Below are 16,622 nucleotides of genomic sequence, written 5' to 3'. Positions count from 1 at the left end.
GAAAGAAGTCTACCTCAGCTGGGGCTCCCCTGCCACTTCCCCCGGGGTCTGAGTGGCTGAAATGACCATAAAACTGTGTTGAGCTCGACAGCCTGTAATTTCAGCTGCGAGTGGCGCTTCACCGAGGTATAATGGAAAGCCGGTGGAAGCTGTGGCACGCGCTGCATCCCTGTGTTGGAACACCATTGTCTGAACACTCACGACACCTCTCTAAACTTTAAATTACTGTTTTTAAGCCGTCATTGTCTGAGAGAGCTCCGCTTCTAAAAAGAAACACAGGCGTTTGTTCGTCGCTTTAATCTTCTCTGCTCTTTGCCTTTTTCCGACAAAATGTGTGATTCTTTGTTAGCATCAAACATTGTGAGAAATCAAAAAACATAAATGTCGCGCAGTCGCCAGGCGCAACATTCACTCACCTTGTTGTATTTCTTTATCGCGTACGTAAAATGTTCTTCTCAATTCAAAAGCAGTGAAGTACTTTGAAAACAGGTGTAGTGACAGATAACTTTGTACTGCTCTGTCCCCTCTTTATCTACATTAGCATTCACTACCACAGAGATGGCATTTGCGTGTTTGTTGTGTTGGTGCATATCTGTCTGTGTCAGCCACGCCAGAGCAAGCATAAGCGTGCTGCCTTGTGAAGCACGGCTAAAGCAGAGCGGAGCATGTAACAGCCGCTCATTTTAAAAAGAAGAAGAAGGAAGAGGAGGAGGAGAGGGAGGAGGAAGAGGAGGACTGGAGATGAATGTGGAGTAATGAACGGAGTGGGGTTAGCTGCTGGAGGCTGGACCATCACACTACAGTCGCTCGGTGTAGATACAGGACGACAGCAGCTGACATGGGCACACACATATAGCATTACTTCATCATACAACATTAGCCTAGAGTAACAAGAGTGACAGGCTGATTAAAGTGAAGTCAAAGAAGAGACATGTACTATAATAGCTGGATTTATACTGCAAGCCAGAGTTTAGAACTGAAATAGCACTTATCATGTTGTTTGCCTTAAGAATGAAGGTTATTATTTCTCTCTGATATATATGTAGCTATATAATGTCTATAGGAGCCGGCACAGTTTGCTCTGTAACACACATTATAACTCCAGTGACAACGATCATAGCAAAACCCTGGTTTGGAAGATGTGCAATGAAACTATTTACAGTATATTGTAAAATTCTAATTATAGTAACAATTTGGCAAAAAAAAAAGTCGCCACCAAAAAAAGGTCACACACTCTAATATTTCGTTGCACCTCCTTTAGCTTTGATTACGTCACGCATTCGTTGTGGCATTGTTTTGATTTCACTTCTACAATATCACAAGATTTATTTCCATCCAGTGTTGCATTAATTTTTCACCAAGATGTTGCATTGATGATGAAAGAGTCTGATGCTGCACAAAGCCTTCTCCAGCACATCCCAAAGATTCTCAATGGGGTTAAGGTCTGGACTCTGTGGTGAACAGTCCATGTGTGAAAATGATGTCTCGTGCTTCCTGAACCACTCTTTCACAATTTGAGCCCGGTGAATCCTGGCATTGTCATCTTGGAATATGCCCGTGCCATCAGGGAAGAAAAAATCCATTGATGGAATAACCTGGTCATTCAGTATATTCTTCTTTGAACACAGACTGTTGCTGAACCTAGACCTGACCAACTGGAGGCTCGTACCTATTTGTTTAGTTAATTCCAGGTGGCCAGGCAGTGTATAAGTAGTATTTAAAATAGGTAGTTTAACTGTATTTGTAGTGACCTTACTATTCTACAGCTGAAGCTTTGTCTGTTATGAATTAGCCAAAAATAACTTTGTTGTTGACAAAAGTAAATTGACAAACTGAGCAGAACATACAAAGTTTTGTTTTAATTTGGCAAACAAAGGCCATGACAGCACCAGAACAGCTCAACAGCTCATTCCTCTATCTTAATTAACCAGTGTCACTATTAATCACAGCACTCCACGTGAGCTCTAAAATGTCACTGGGAGAAAATGACTAAATCGTTGCTGCCTGTTTGTTAGATTGGACGTTTCTGCATGACGCTGCTCTCCTTTGTGGCCACGATGCCGGAGGTGTGCCACTGCACCTTTGAACTCAGCTCTGAATCGGTCACATGGATGACTCAGTATGCAGCAGACTCTGGGACTTGTGTGGGCAATCGTGATGTGAACAGTACAGACAGAGCAACTTTGCACTTCTCCCAATAAAGCTACTTAAAAAGATTAGCAATGCCACCTCAGGGCTTTCCCAGCTCTTATCACAAACATGCACTGAAACAAAACATACTATTTTTATCCGGTTGGGGAAAAGTGAATTTGGGGGAAGTGGCTCTGATGTCCAAAAACAAGACCAGAGTTGTATAGTTTTCAAGAATAAAAGACAGAAAATAGCTTGTTAGGACACTGCAGAGAGCTGGTTGGTATTCTTCACACCTGCTGTAGAGGATCAGAAGCAGATGTTTCCTATAGTTTCTCAGTTTGATGCTGGGTACAATTGGCAGCTGGTCAGAGCAAACAGTGCCAGTAGAATCAGGTCCAGTGCTTTGAATTCACACATGCATGTAGGAGAGGATAAACCTGCTTATCTGACTGCGATTTGTGTTTGCTGCGCAGGTCACGGCTGGTGGATTTTTACGTCAACTGCGCCGAGATTCAACACACAGTGAGCAACTGCCCCAACCAGGGAAACCACCAAGCCTGTCTGGCCTCCTATGCACGTCTCATAGGTTTGTGCTTTGCTTGTCTGTTTGTTCTCTACTATATTTTAATCAAGTCCACATATATACTGTTTTTAAAGTCCCAGGCCTAGATAAACAGTCAAGAAGCAATTTGAATTTCACAAACACACAAGACACAAGGAGGCTGGTGTTTTATTGTGCTGACCCTGTAGGCTTATAGGAAAATCATTGCAAGGAAAACAAATAGATGCACACTGTTTCTCCCAAATCTGGCATGTGTTTACTTGGCCTAATGAAAGATGATTTAAATCTCTTCTCCAAAACATTTTAACGTGTGCCTGTAGAGTTAATCAGTGGGACATGAGTTCTCCTTGAGATAATTGGAGACCTTCAGTACTGCAGACCGTTACTTTATTAAACAGGTGATGGCCATCTATTTGAGACTAAAACATGTAAGAGGTATTTAGATAAGCCGGGATTTTAAAAAAGTAATTTGTCAAAGCAAAACAGGTTTACAGATAGAGCAACACAGCATCAATCCAAATTAGAATTTTAATAAGGATTTGAGTTAGTCCCAAGCCCGAAGACGAAATGAAGAGAGCTGTGTCAGAAAAAGACATCTGATACACAGTAATTATGATAAAAATATTCATAGGTAAAATCCACTGACAGGTATCAAACTAGTGTTTGTGCTAGAGCGAGCAGTGAAAGCATAAAACATTCACTGTTTGCTTGAGTGCAGTGCTTTGGTGACCCTAACCAGGACAAATACAGGTGTATTTACATTTAAAAAATGATGGCTCAAATGTGATGATAATGAATGCAGTCCATTATTGTCCATTAGTGACTGTTTTTCACTGACGTCTCACAGGGACAGAGATGACTCCAAACTATGTGAACAGCAGCTTCTCAAATTGGATCGTATCTCCGGCCTGTACATGCGACGGCAGTGGAAACCAGGAAGAGGAGTGTATGAAGATCCTACGCTACTTCACCCATAACGCCTGTCTAAGTAAGCTATCTTTATATATACATGAGTGGGTATGCAGAGATGAGAGTAACTGATAGTGGTCCGCTGGTCATGTAATATTGATGAACACACAGAGCTGTCCAGCAGTAGTTACTCTTGCTGTCATGTAAAAACATGTAGCATTGATCTGATGTAACTTCAATGATTTTCTGTCAGTGTGTGTGTTGTTATAGGAAACAGATGACGAGGCAGCAGATGGAAAAACTGAGAGCGAGAGCCTGACATGTTCTCGTGAATTTATGTTATAATTCACACCGTAATCAAACTGACCATTAACGCTCCATATACATTTATAGACCTTTGAATGACACATATAAGTTTTCAGAAATAGGTGGAAGATCATGATATTTTACTCTCCATTATTCAGGCTTTTTTCAGATAGACCTAAAACAATGGCTGCCACTGTCGAGGTTGGTTAGCTGTGTAGTGAAGACTGAGGTGTGAAATGATCTGAACAAGTCTGGTAAAAGTGAGCGGATTGAGCAGACTATTGGGATCAGCAGTGGAGCCATGTTCTTAACAGGGCTCATCTAAACAATGGGTCAGTTCAAATATACTGATGAGGAAACGTTATCACCAACAAAATGTAACTGTTAAGTGTTCAAGATTTCTGCAGTCTGCTATATGCAAATAGTCATATAAAACTGCACTTAACTTTTCTTACACTTGGTAATATGTGTCTACCAAGGCTGGGGTTATTGCAGATTTTTTTCAAATGATGGTCTGTTTAGTTTAGTGCACCCTTCTTTGACATCCAACCATGTCCATATTAAGGCCGTGCACCTCAAGTCCGGTTTTGATTTACAAGGAGACAGGAGGCCCAAATTACCAGTGAAACTTTCTCCGCTACACTTTGCTGTAAGTTATCCATGGACACTGATTTAGTTGGAATGAGATGTTCTTAGGCTCTGAGAAACATGTAATGGGTTATCACTCCACCATCCATCCCTTGGGCACGGCTTTAATACAAAAGAAACCATTTGCATGTGAATTTCTTTTTCAATCTACAAGAGTTAAAGGGCTTATGCCTCGTGGAGGAAAATGTCATAAAAGGGAGCCGATTTCAGCCAAATGGAATAAAGTAGAAAGCTAAAAAATATATCTCCTGTACAGTGAATGAGAAGTACACAGGCCACTGCAGTATGACAAAGTAGTTAGATGCGTTTTCACTCATTCCATGCTCTGAAGGAGTGGAGCGGTGTCATCAAACCTCCACGACACTGTTGCCTTAACATGTTCTATTGTGTGGATAATGCTTTCAGACCATTTCAATAGACTGCCGGGGTGTGCGTTTTAGCTGAGTTTGCACTTTGAAGGATGAGGCGGGGAGCTGAGGAGGCGTCCTGAAAAATAACACAAAATGCAGCATCTCCGTTCTGCAGTCACCGAGAGCAGGTCATAAATTTACACCACACCATGCACAAAAATCACTGTGCAATACAAACATGCATTCTTCCAGATCAATTAGAATGGTGCGCAGCTTGGATATCACTGGTAATCTATTTCCCCTGAGAATTTGGGTTTTGTATTGACTGACAAAACAGAAACAGAAATTAAACAACAACATCCACAATACAAGTTCAAGCAACTGGATAGTCACGGATTTAGCATTTAATCAATGGAGCAGTGGGCCTGAAGGAAGAAAAAGGAAGGGTAGAGCAAAATAAGCTTCAAAGATCTCTATTGTGTTATAACCTCAGTTTAGACCAGCGAAGCTCAAAGTACCCTGGGAAAGAAAGGACAGCTAATCACAAGCAAATGTATTAAACAAAACGGTGCACGTACATTGTAAGATGCAATAGGTTTACAGTGCAGAGACAATTTGGGATTTGGATTTCTTCATATTCATGTGGTGTTTTTGGATAAATATCATCACTGTGGATTTGAGACTAATACCCGATAAATAATGAGCTTCTATATTTGGGGATTTTTTTATAAAACATTTTTCTGAAAGGGTTTATCATCGGGAATATTGGCTCCTGATGCCCTATGTAAGTGTGTGTCATCATCCCATTCGAGAAGCTGAAAACAACCAATGTGATTATCCACCGTTCTGTTTGTCCATTTGAAGTGGTGAGCAAAAAGCCATCTCTCGTTTGTTTGGGAATATTCTGTATTTGATCAGTCACATAAATCTAAATTCAAAGTCAATTCCGCATGCCGACCCTATAATGGATGTTGGTTGCCAGGCAATTACATGGGCTGTCTTCTCTGTGGCTGAACAAAGAGGAACAAGGCTTGTGTTTTAAAGGGATGAGCAGTGAAAAGGTACTCAGCCCTGTTCGAGCACATCCAATCGGAAAGCCCACTGAGCGGGATTTATCACATTTTGCAGATGCTCTCGCACACATTAAAAAAACATAACCAACACAGAATATGGATGCTCACTGCTGTGTCTGGGCGAACAGAACTCCAAATGCATTTTTCACACCATTATATGATTCTGCTTATTTTGATTATGCACACGTAGGAGGTGCCTTTGCTATCTCCTGAACATATCGGTTACAGCCACTGACCATTGTCTCTCTATTTCATTTCCTATTGGCAATGCGTTAATAACTTCAATAGATTCAGAGTAATTCAGCTAATACTAGTATAAGCAAAGGCTACAGTAACTTTTAGTGAAATGTTAAGCAGCTCACAAACTTTGAAATATCCAAATTGTAGAGAGTGCCACTGTTTTAAAGCTAAATTGTGCACAGTGTGTGTTCACAGGTGTCTTCAGGAACGATAATTACTGGTTTAATTAAAACATAAACATATTATCGAACAGTGAGAGCATCGGTGTAAATAACAAATACTTGTACTTTGAGACAACGAAGACGTTATTCCCGAGCAGTACATTTCACTTTAAACTTCAGATTTCTGCTGTTGATTAGTCTGCCGCATAACTTTTGCTCTCACTGATGAATCTCAAAGCCTTTTTTTTCCCTTCACACTCTTCTTATTCCCGCGGCTGCCAGAGCTTGGGCAAAACACCAAGAAGTTGACTTAAGGCTGTCTGGCTGCTCACTGGCCTATAGCAGATATTCTGCCCAAAAACAAATGACTTCCTGTTTGCATCCCCATAGAGAATGCCATCCAGGCCTTCGGATACGGGATCGAGAACACAGCCAGTAAAAGCACGTCTGTCCCAGGACCCCATGTGACTGTGATGAGGTCAGAGCTGCCAGTGACACCCAGGACTGACGGCTACATCAGCAAGGTAAATAAATACACATGCTGACACATACTGCTGCTGTTTTGTACTTCAAAATATTATCATTCAGGTAGAAGAGTGAAAGTAAAGTAAAAGTGAAACCGTGCTTTTGTTTGGGAATATTAGTATTGTCCTACAGTTGTTAAGAGAGACAGGAGAAGTGCAGACGTGGTCACTGTACTGATAGTTTTGTCCATTCAAGTCTGTCTTTTCTTCTGCACAAGGACATTGCACATTGACCTCATATTGATACTAAACAGGCCAAAGCATACTGAAAAGTGCACAGGATAACAGACGCCATATAACCACATAAAAATGTTTACTATGGTGATGCCCTTGTTCCGAATATATGCAGAGGATCGAATATTCCACAACAATGTCCCTGCTATTATCTATTCAAGCGTCATTCAATTTTACATACTTATTATTACACTTCTACTACTGTTGTGCTATTATTTAAGCACTAAATACTCAAACTTTCACCTGTTACCATTGCTAATTATATTCTGATTTCATTTACACTGCTATTACCATGGCGATAATATTAATATTACCTATTCATATTCGTTCTATCACTTCTTGAGATAATGCCTACAGGTGCTATACCACACACTTGTCCATCTTAAAATTGCAGCAGCTTAGAGATGATAATGTGTACTTAAGTTGTAAAGTACATTTTGTTCCTCTGTGGTGTATTCAAGAGACGACATATTCTTATGTGATGCTGGAGCTATGAGTTCAGCACATTTTACAAAAGGTTAACCTCTTTAACACGGCATCTTCATTATGCACACTTGAACAATATTGGCTTTAATTATGCAATGTAAATCACTAGATTAAAAATGTATTATCAAATCTTATTCAGAAGTACAGACTAAAATCTTATGTATTTGCTAAAGGATTTTGTGAAATAACTAACCCCAAAACACTGCAGCTTTCAAATTTGCATTACGCTCAATCTTTCTGCCTGTTAAAGTAATTGGCAAATCAGGCCCCATGCTTTATAATTCGGCAGTTTATGCTACACCCAGGATGATGACATTTGGAAGAAATCTTTATATATAAATATTTTCTCGGCTCCACAATGGAATGATGGAGACGTGAGGTGGGGGTTTAATCTGGATTAGAGCAGCTAAAAGACTGGCCCAGGGCTTGTACTCTGCTGCAGACGGTAGAAGTCACCTCTGACTGGTTCACTGTCTGACAGAGACACACTAGTTCTTATGCAGCACTTGTTTGTCTTCTAATAGTGCCGAATTCTTCATTTTCTGCTCAAATAAAATGTGACAATGACAGGAGCGTATCATCTGCCAGAGAAGTCCATGCTATCTCACCACAAAAAAATATTTCAGCCTTCACTGGAGAAAGACGGATATTTTCCCTTTCCCTGTCTTTAAACTGAGCTATAGAGCTAGATGAGTTTTCACAATGAAAAATAGTTGGGTTTAACAGATGTATTTTAGATGTGCTGTGCTGCCTCTGGTTAAAGACTAATGATGTTTTTCACCTTTACTCTGCTGACGCCAGCTGTAACGGTGAAACAGTAACATATGACATGATTCCATCGCTACTACTGTAAATGTTCTGTTATATAAACTACAAGTAATAACCAATGATGAGATTTGACATTAGGATCATCTCAGTATAATTATAACGGCTTTGTCTCTTCAGTATAGTGCCCTTATACAGCAAACTGTTATGCATTTGTCACTGACTTACCACTCTTGCTTTACAGACCCTTCGATTTTCCTTTTAAATGTCAACAGTATTAAGAACAACCTTGTCAAAAGCTGCAGTTCTGCGGAGAGCCTGTTCTTTTAACCGTCACAATTTGGCAAACTCTCGCATTAACTTCTACATGTGCCCTATTCCTCAGATTTTAATACAACAAACTGTAGCTGTGCGCAGACATGTTAAGCAGACAGTATCCTTGCAAATGTGTAAATGTCCAAATGTACAAATGAATGACGTCCCATTGAGATGTTTGTTTTTGGGGTTTCCAGCGGTTTGTGCAGTCATTAAATGGTCACAGTGCAACAGAGTCATGCATTGTCCTTTACTCACTGGCTCTCATTGTTGTGAAGACAGCAAATTAAAACCTAAGAAATATGTGACGAGGAGAATTAATGAAGGAGCAGGCCTGATAACAATAACAGTGTGTATGCTGGGGAAAGGTAGGAGACGCAGGGGAATTGGCTCTGTGCATGTGTGTGTGAGGTATTGATGCACTGTCTGGCACTAGCGCTGTGTTTAATTTATTGTAAAAATGGTAATTAGGAAACAATAAGACGTGTGATTACTCAAGCAGGAACTTTATAATTAGGGAGGAAGCTGCAAGGGACATTTTGGGCAGCCCGGCATCTTTAGACAAGTATGCTCTGGCAATTAAAAACTGTCAAACTTCCATGACAGATAAATTGGGGGAGTGTTGTTTTGATTGGGAGTTGACTTGGCTGAAGAGTCGACTGTCCAAGTGTGTAAATCTCAACAAACCTTGGGAAAACCCCAGTGTAACATGCACCTGGATCAACAGGACTAAAATACATTTGACTAAAGTTATATGATTATGGTTTAATTGCAAATGAAAGTTTTCTGAATCTATCTTGATCTCCGCAACTTAAACTCTCTTCCACTTTTCAAATCCAGACTTAAAACTCACCCGTTCAGACTGTCCTACCTTTTGTAACCAATCGCACATCTTTTATCAATCAGTTTTTTGTCATGTTTTATTGTATTTGTATGTTTTTATCTAATTTTTATCTTGTTCAGTGTCCTTGGGTGTTCTGAAAGGCGCTTATAAATAAAATGCATTATTATTATTATTATTATTATTATTATTATTATTATTATTATTATTATTATTATTATTATTATTATTATTATTATTATTATTATTATTATTATTATTATTATTATTATTATTATTATTATTATTATTATTATCTATAAAGACCTACAGTAGATTCAGGTGAACCTTTATTTCATCACGTAAAATTGGATGTTTTAATCTATGGCATTCATCACCAGTTGTACGTCTTAAAGCAGCATTTAAAATATTACTCACAAATCATTTCATAAATTCAAAGTTGCTCTGGATTAGTAGTATAAAAGCATATGGTTTGAATTACTGACAATTACAGATAACACTTTTGAATTCAACCCACGGGCTTCATATAACCATTGCCATAGACTTGTTAAACAGCAAGACAATGGTAGAAGTTGCATTATGTATAACCTTTAAAAGATTTTGCCTTATTACTACTTCCATATGCATTGCTGCACATGCCCTATAGGAGGCTGCTATAATTAATGTAAGGAACTTCTGAATAAGCTTAAAGTGGAACCACATGAGACAGAAAAGAAACAGTCCAGAGCAGGTATATGAGTGACTACTGCTGTTTGCCTTCCCATGTCACTCATTTAGTTTTTACTCTTTAGTGTTTTCTGCTAATTTAGATGCATAATTATTCACCATGTCAGTCGCGCTGCTTACCGGCTTGATCCCGTGCTGCTGAGCGAGGCTGGTCCTTTGAGCATCTCCTCCTCATATTCGTACACAGGACTGTATACTGTGTTGATGGGAGGAAACTGTAAATGTCTTGTTTGTATTCCCAGGACTGGCGTGGGCCTCGATGAGATAAAATTGATTTTCTCTGGCCCCTGATGTGAATTTTAATGCCCCCCACATTCATTCACAATACATTTCACTTACAATAGGATAAACTGTCGATGTGTTCATTTACTCAGACTGGAATTTCCCTGTCACATTTCAAGTCATTTGTTGATTTTCTGCTTGGCTGGATCAAATTGACTACGTAACTCAGGATAACTCGATAAGTTGGAGGGGAAAGGCTGCCCTGCAATTGTACTGTAAATAGGCAAACATCGGTCGATAGCAAAAACAATTGGTGTCGTACACATAGTTACACACAGTTACCTGATGTTCTTTGGGTGAGTGAATGCTTGTAGATCAGAGCATGTCCACCTTGTCTGTACTGGTCACGCTTTATGAACTGCAGCGGATCTCGGAGCAAACCTGCAAATGTGTGTGTGTGTGTGTGTGTGTGTGTGTGTGTGTGTGTGTGTGGGTGTGCGTTTGTGCGTGTGGAGATATGGAGGCTGGCTGCAGAAGGCGATCTGGACTCATGTCAACAGGCTGCTGCTACACATCACTGCCCCTGCTAATTAATTGGCTTTTAGTCGAGGATGTCTTTTGTGCATTGTCAGGCTAGCCATGGCTTCAATGCCTCTGTTTCTGGCAACTATCTCTTAACCATTTTTAGGAAACACTAATTGTATGGTGACTGGTAGAAAATGAGCATGTATTGCTAACAAGATCCATTTGCTTTTTTGTCATTTATGGTTTGTCTGTTTCCACTTTCAAAATATTCACAAACATTTTAGAATGAATTGCAAAACAGTCACAGAATTGTTTTTTTCCCCCTATTTTTAAAAAGTGTTAAAAATGAACACTTGAGATATTTGTTTAAAAATACTCACTTCAAACTGTGAATTGTGTTTCTCAGCACTCAATACTATGAAACATAATCGGTTGATATTAATTTATTCAGTCAAGTCACACGAGATCACAACTATTATATATCTTTCAGTCAGTTCCAAGCATTGATAAATGAAAAAGCTTGGATAAAAAAGGATAAACATTGATATGCTAATAAATAGTCCTAGTGCTTGTAGGTCAGACTCAAATAGAGCGCTCTGTTTACTTTTGACTCTGGCATATAGTTCATTCACAACCATTCACAATGATTGAGGCTACTTAAATGAACCACATCACCATGGATAAATAGACTCAGCATAGCCACAGCAACAAGATGAAAATGTTCAATGACCCCTCGGATGTGCTTTGAAAATGGCGCCCTTGTAAATAGAGGAGGACTCAGAGGCAAACTATTCTGCTTTGTGTCACAGAAATACAAGGGGACTGAAAGAAATCTTCACAATTTCATGTAAAAACATGCAATGTGGCCATTGTAATAGGAAAGTGAAAATGAGGGACTGGAGGCAGTGTAGTTAAGTGTTTCATTTTGGTCTTGTATATTAAGGTAAACAGTGCAGTGCTTTGATCTATTGTTCTCAGTCAAACAAGGGTCTTACTTGTTGGAGGTCTGTGCTATCAGTAATTCATTCTTTATGAAAAACTGAGCGAAATTCACGGCTGCTGTTGGCTTCACTAGTGTGTCTGGCTTTGTAGACTGTTTTCCTTGTAAATAAAGTCTGTAATGATAGCTTTAAAACTGTTTAGAGACATGCTGGCACAGCCCAACAGAGCTTTAGAAAAAAGGAAACTCACTGGAAGAAGCATGACTTTGGTGCCAGCTTGTTTAAGGAGCACAGAGCATACCAAGCAGCATGGACCTGGAACACACTTCACTATCAAAACATTTTGAGGATCAAATGCCTGACGTTTGGTCTGCCAGAGAAACAATATAATGTCTTATTTCTTGTTAAGTTGTTGCTTTAATAAATTCACATTTATGCTTTTCATCACATTTTATAGGTAATCTGGGTAACAAAATTGGATTCCAGTTATTTTATGATGCATCAGCTCAAAGTTGCTTTACAATTCTTTGCATTATATATTCACTCCATACTGTGAGTGTAAGGCGCAACTGTAGACGACAGACTAACGAAACAGCCAATCTGCACTGTCGGTCCCTCTCACCTCTAATCATACACACACAAACCCACTCATACACATGTGCACACATGCACACACACTCTCACACACTACATTCATACAGGTGAAGTGTTTTGCCCAGCAGTATGCAGTGGTCTGAGTGAGCACTCAAACCACTGATCCTCCACTGCCACATGTTTGTGTTGTCCTTTGTCAATGTACTTCACTCAAAGTATAAGAATTATTAATTAATTCCCTTATCTTCAATGGAATTTGTGGGGATGTGGGTGGCTGGTACCTATTCCACAGTGTTTGACAATAACTAAATACATATACCAAAAATACATACTGAGAATATTGAACAACTGTATTCTGGCAGTTACTCATTATAATGGTGGTATTTAATAACAATGAATAACAATGCAGTGGATTTAAATAGAGCCTTTAAACATACCCAAAGTGCCTTGGCACAGTGCGTTATTCATTCACTTCACACTGGGTGGGGGTATGCTACTACTCTAGCCACAGCTGCCCTGGGACAGACTGACAGAAGCTAAGCTGGCAATCTGTGCTATCGGCCCCTCCAGTCACCACCTACACTCACACATAAGTACTAGATGGGTGAAGTGTCGTGCCTAAAGGCAAAGCAACAGCCCCTGCTGCCCCATTTAGAATACATTCCCTGTACTAAAATCAAAGGGATACATTGTAGCACTTAATTACACAAGTTAGTCTCCAAACTTCAATGAAAGGTCACTGATATATCAAACTCGATTTCTACTGCACCATCACAAGTTACAATGAAAGTGTGTGAATGCTATAGCTTGTAATCTTGTAAAGTGCAGCTCTGTGGCAGGAGATGGTGTTATTTTTAAATGAAAATGTATATAAGAATGTATTTAAGTATTCAGATTACAGTACTCCTTGTATTTGAATATGTTACAAATACATTTTAATGCAGATATTTGGTGTTCTGCAGTCAGTAACGAAATGCAGTTTCAAAGAATTCTGCTAAACCTTGTCCTTGATCATTTCCAGTCAGTGACTTTGCTGACACATGGTTTTAAACACATATAAAAGAGCATTTATGAGACCAAATGCATCATGTTATTCCCAGCACCCCATGTCATTTCCGTGGCTCTGATGTCTCACCTCCTCCCTCTCATTAAATGTCAAATGAGGAGAGCCTGATTCATGTCTAACCTTTATACATCTCTGTCCCCCTCCGCAGTTTCCAGTTGAGTCCAGCCATGACCCGATGGAGCCCCCTGGTCTGCTGGAGGATGGGGGTCCCTGTGTGCGTGCTGGTGCCTGGTTGGTGCTGTTGGCTCTGTTCCTGACCCAGCATGCCTTATAGAAGCACGACTAGAGATGGGAGCGAAACAGGTCATCCACCCACAAGCTGATCCTGAGAGCTGAAGCTGTGATTTCTGTTGAGTGCGAAATGGCATTCTGGAAAAAAAACAAGGACGGTGCAAAAAAATCTAATGCAAAATATAGGGAGACTTTGTGTTGTCTATTTAATGTATTGTGAAGGCGGAACCAAACTGTCGGAGAGCTTTAAGAGAAGAGACACTTGGATATTCATGCTCTCGCCCGTGGAATAAAGCTGAACTTGTCAAAGACTTTTGTGCACCAAAGGAAAAGAAAAATATATATGAAGTTGTTGCAAAAATACAACAGACAATTGGGAGGGCGCTGGGTGAGAGACTCTTATATGTGACTTTTTTTGCTTTGAATCTTGACCAATCAGAGGACGGCAACAGGGGTGTGATGACATCATTGTGTAAACTTGAAGCTGTACTCTTGCGTGTCATATGTGTTGCTATAGTAACTGTGACCATACTCCATGCAGCCCGTTGATTTGCTTCGCTAGCTGACTTTGACAAAACCTAAAAGGTGTCGTTACAATTGTCATTTGAGATGTCGTTGTCAGGCCATACGTCAGCGGTCACTATGTATATATATTTCTTTCCATCCTTAACCTAGAAGTATTCACACTAAGTGGACATCACCTGAGTGTATTCGGTACCAACATGCAACTCCTATCTATGTCTTGAGAAGGTTTGATCACCACGAATGTAAAACAGGGATACAATTAAAACAATCTATCAAAGCTGCTTGGAAAGCCATAAACAGTGTATGACTATTGTACCGTGTTTTAATGTTTTGAACATGACATTTACATGAAGGAAAATGGCCAGTAGGGGGAGTGTTGAGCCCCCTCAGAGTACACACGTTATGAGGTAATCACACATCTCTTCTGTAGCCCTTGGTAGAATATAATGAGGTTTAAAGTATTTAAAAATGAATCTAAAGTGTGTGTGTAATCTTGCATAATAATGGCATTTAGGCAATCAGAATTAAACATTCACTTTGGCTTCACTCAGCGTTCCTAAGTTGTATCCTGTATTCAGTCTGACGGCTCACGGTTTGCTGCTGCCATGTTCAACAATAAAGATGAGGGGTGACAAAATACCAGAATGAAAGATTTCTACATTTCCTTGCATTCAAATAACAAGAAAACATGAAGTCTTTCATGCTTTAGACATTTTTGTATTCCTGTATATATCCTGCTGCAAATAGGGTTTAAGCCAGATGACCTACCTGGCCCTCTTCATTCAACAGGACCTGGAACAAAAGAAACTATCCTTTGTGACAGAATGACTTTTTACAAGATGACAAGATTTAGGATTCAAAACACACCTCCCATTTTAACTTGGCATGGCACGGAAGAAATCCAGTTTGACATATCACTGGCCTTTCAGTGAATTCCACCCATAATTTTATTTTACCATATATAAAAGCCCATCTGAAACTGCTACTGTCAGCACAGCCATTTTGTTGTCCTTTTGCAATATTATAACTTTGCCCAAAATATAACGTGGGTCATGTTTATGATACGTGTAAACACCGTAGTCACTGCGCTGGTCATGGATGTTATAATCTTATTGAAAAATGTTTTTAGTGGGACAAAACAATACAAGCCACATCAGTTCGAGTTACTGAGTAAAATGACCACAAATTGAGCCTGCTCTAATTATCCTTCAGAGAAAAACACTTGTCAAATCAGCGTTGGACCACTGTGTTATGGTTACTGAGCTCATTCTATATACAATGTGATCCCATGTCACATTTGGAAGAAATTACAACAATTTTCCCAAATGGTAAGTTTACTATTTTAGTCTGATGACGGGTCTCAGATGTCAAACACTTCTTTTTATTTATCTTCTTTGAAATGGGCCACTATATTCAGCACTCACAGTGTTTGATGTTTTAGCCCAGTCCAGTATTGATTCAAATCCTAAAGCAAATACAATGTACAGCCCGTGATGTAAGTGGGGTATATAACTCAACGAGATTTAGTTTCAATTCAATTATTCTTTCCTCAGACATGGTCAAATCTCATCTGTAAATATATGAAAAGCATGATACTTTTAATGTTTCAGTACAACTATATATTTTTAGGTGCCATTTTGACTTTACACCATTGAAAAGATATTATTATTATTTTTTAGCTATTTAGCTATTATTTTTAATGGCCATGGCAACAATTTTACATTTATATCACTCTGAAACCCATGGATAGTTTGCAATAATGACAGAATTTGATACTGTTTGCTAATTTATTATATTTTCTTGGGAAGTTTTTAAACAGCACTTCGCCGTATACTGCAAAAGGCCTACCGTCTCCACTCGGTGTCCTTACTTTTACACATATAAATAGCCTATTTGTATAATACCGGGTGCATTATTCATTTGTGCATGCTGTCCACACGCGTATTCAGCCTCATTGTTTATCACACACTGCATGTTCCTGGCAAAGCTGCGGTTCTATCCAATGATGATATATGGGATAGAAGGAAACAGCTATGTACAAGGTATTAAATCCAAGGCTCAGAAATGTAGGTTTATAAATGACTAAGTCAATCTGAATGCAAAAAATAAATAATATTCTCCTCATTGGAATACAGCGAAGACACAAGGTGAACTTAAATAAAGGAACCAGAGACGAGCTTCTTATATTCAGCCCTTTCCTAAAAGACAAATTTATAAGAAATCATTTTAACTGCAGCAAGGTTGT

General features: G+C 39.3%; 1 protein-coding gene across 1 annotated transcript in view; it reads left to right on the top strand.

Annotated features, from left to right (window-relative positions):
* LOC117376819 (GDNF family receptor alpha-2-like) overlaps positions 1–15,014 on the top strand; it is a 48,099-nt gene extending 33,085 nt beyond the window's left edge. The window contains exons 5-8 of the mRNA XM_033973363.2: positions 2,607–2,719; positions 3,543–3,683; positions 6,773–6,906; positions 13,770–15,014. Of these exons, the coding sequence (XP_033829254.1) occupies positions 2,607–2,719; positions 3,543–3,683; positions 6,773–6,906; positions 13,770–13,895 (514 nt within the window). The 3' untranslated portion in view covers positions 13,896–15,014. The remainder of the gene's footprint in view (positions 1–2,606; positions 2,720–3,542; positions 3,684–6,772; positions 6,907–13,769) is intronic.
* Positions 15,015–16,622: the final 1,608 nt, after the last annotated feature.

Source organism: Periophthalmus magnuspinnatus, chromosome 9 (genome assembly GCF_009829125.3).
Source record: "Periophthalmus magnuspinnatus isolate fPerMag1 chromosome 9, fPerMag1.2.pri, whole genome shotgun sequence".
Lineage (NCBI taxonomy): Eukaryota > Metazoa > Chordata > Actinopteri > Gobiiformes > Gobiidae > Periophthalmus > Periophthalmus magnuspinnatus.
The sequence above is the reverse complement of the archived record's forward strand: the minus strand, read 5'-3'. Positions and strand labels throughout refer to the sequence as shown.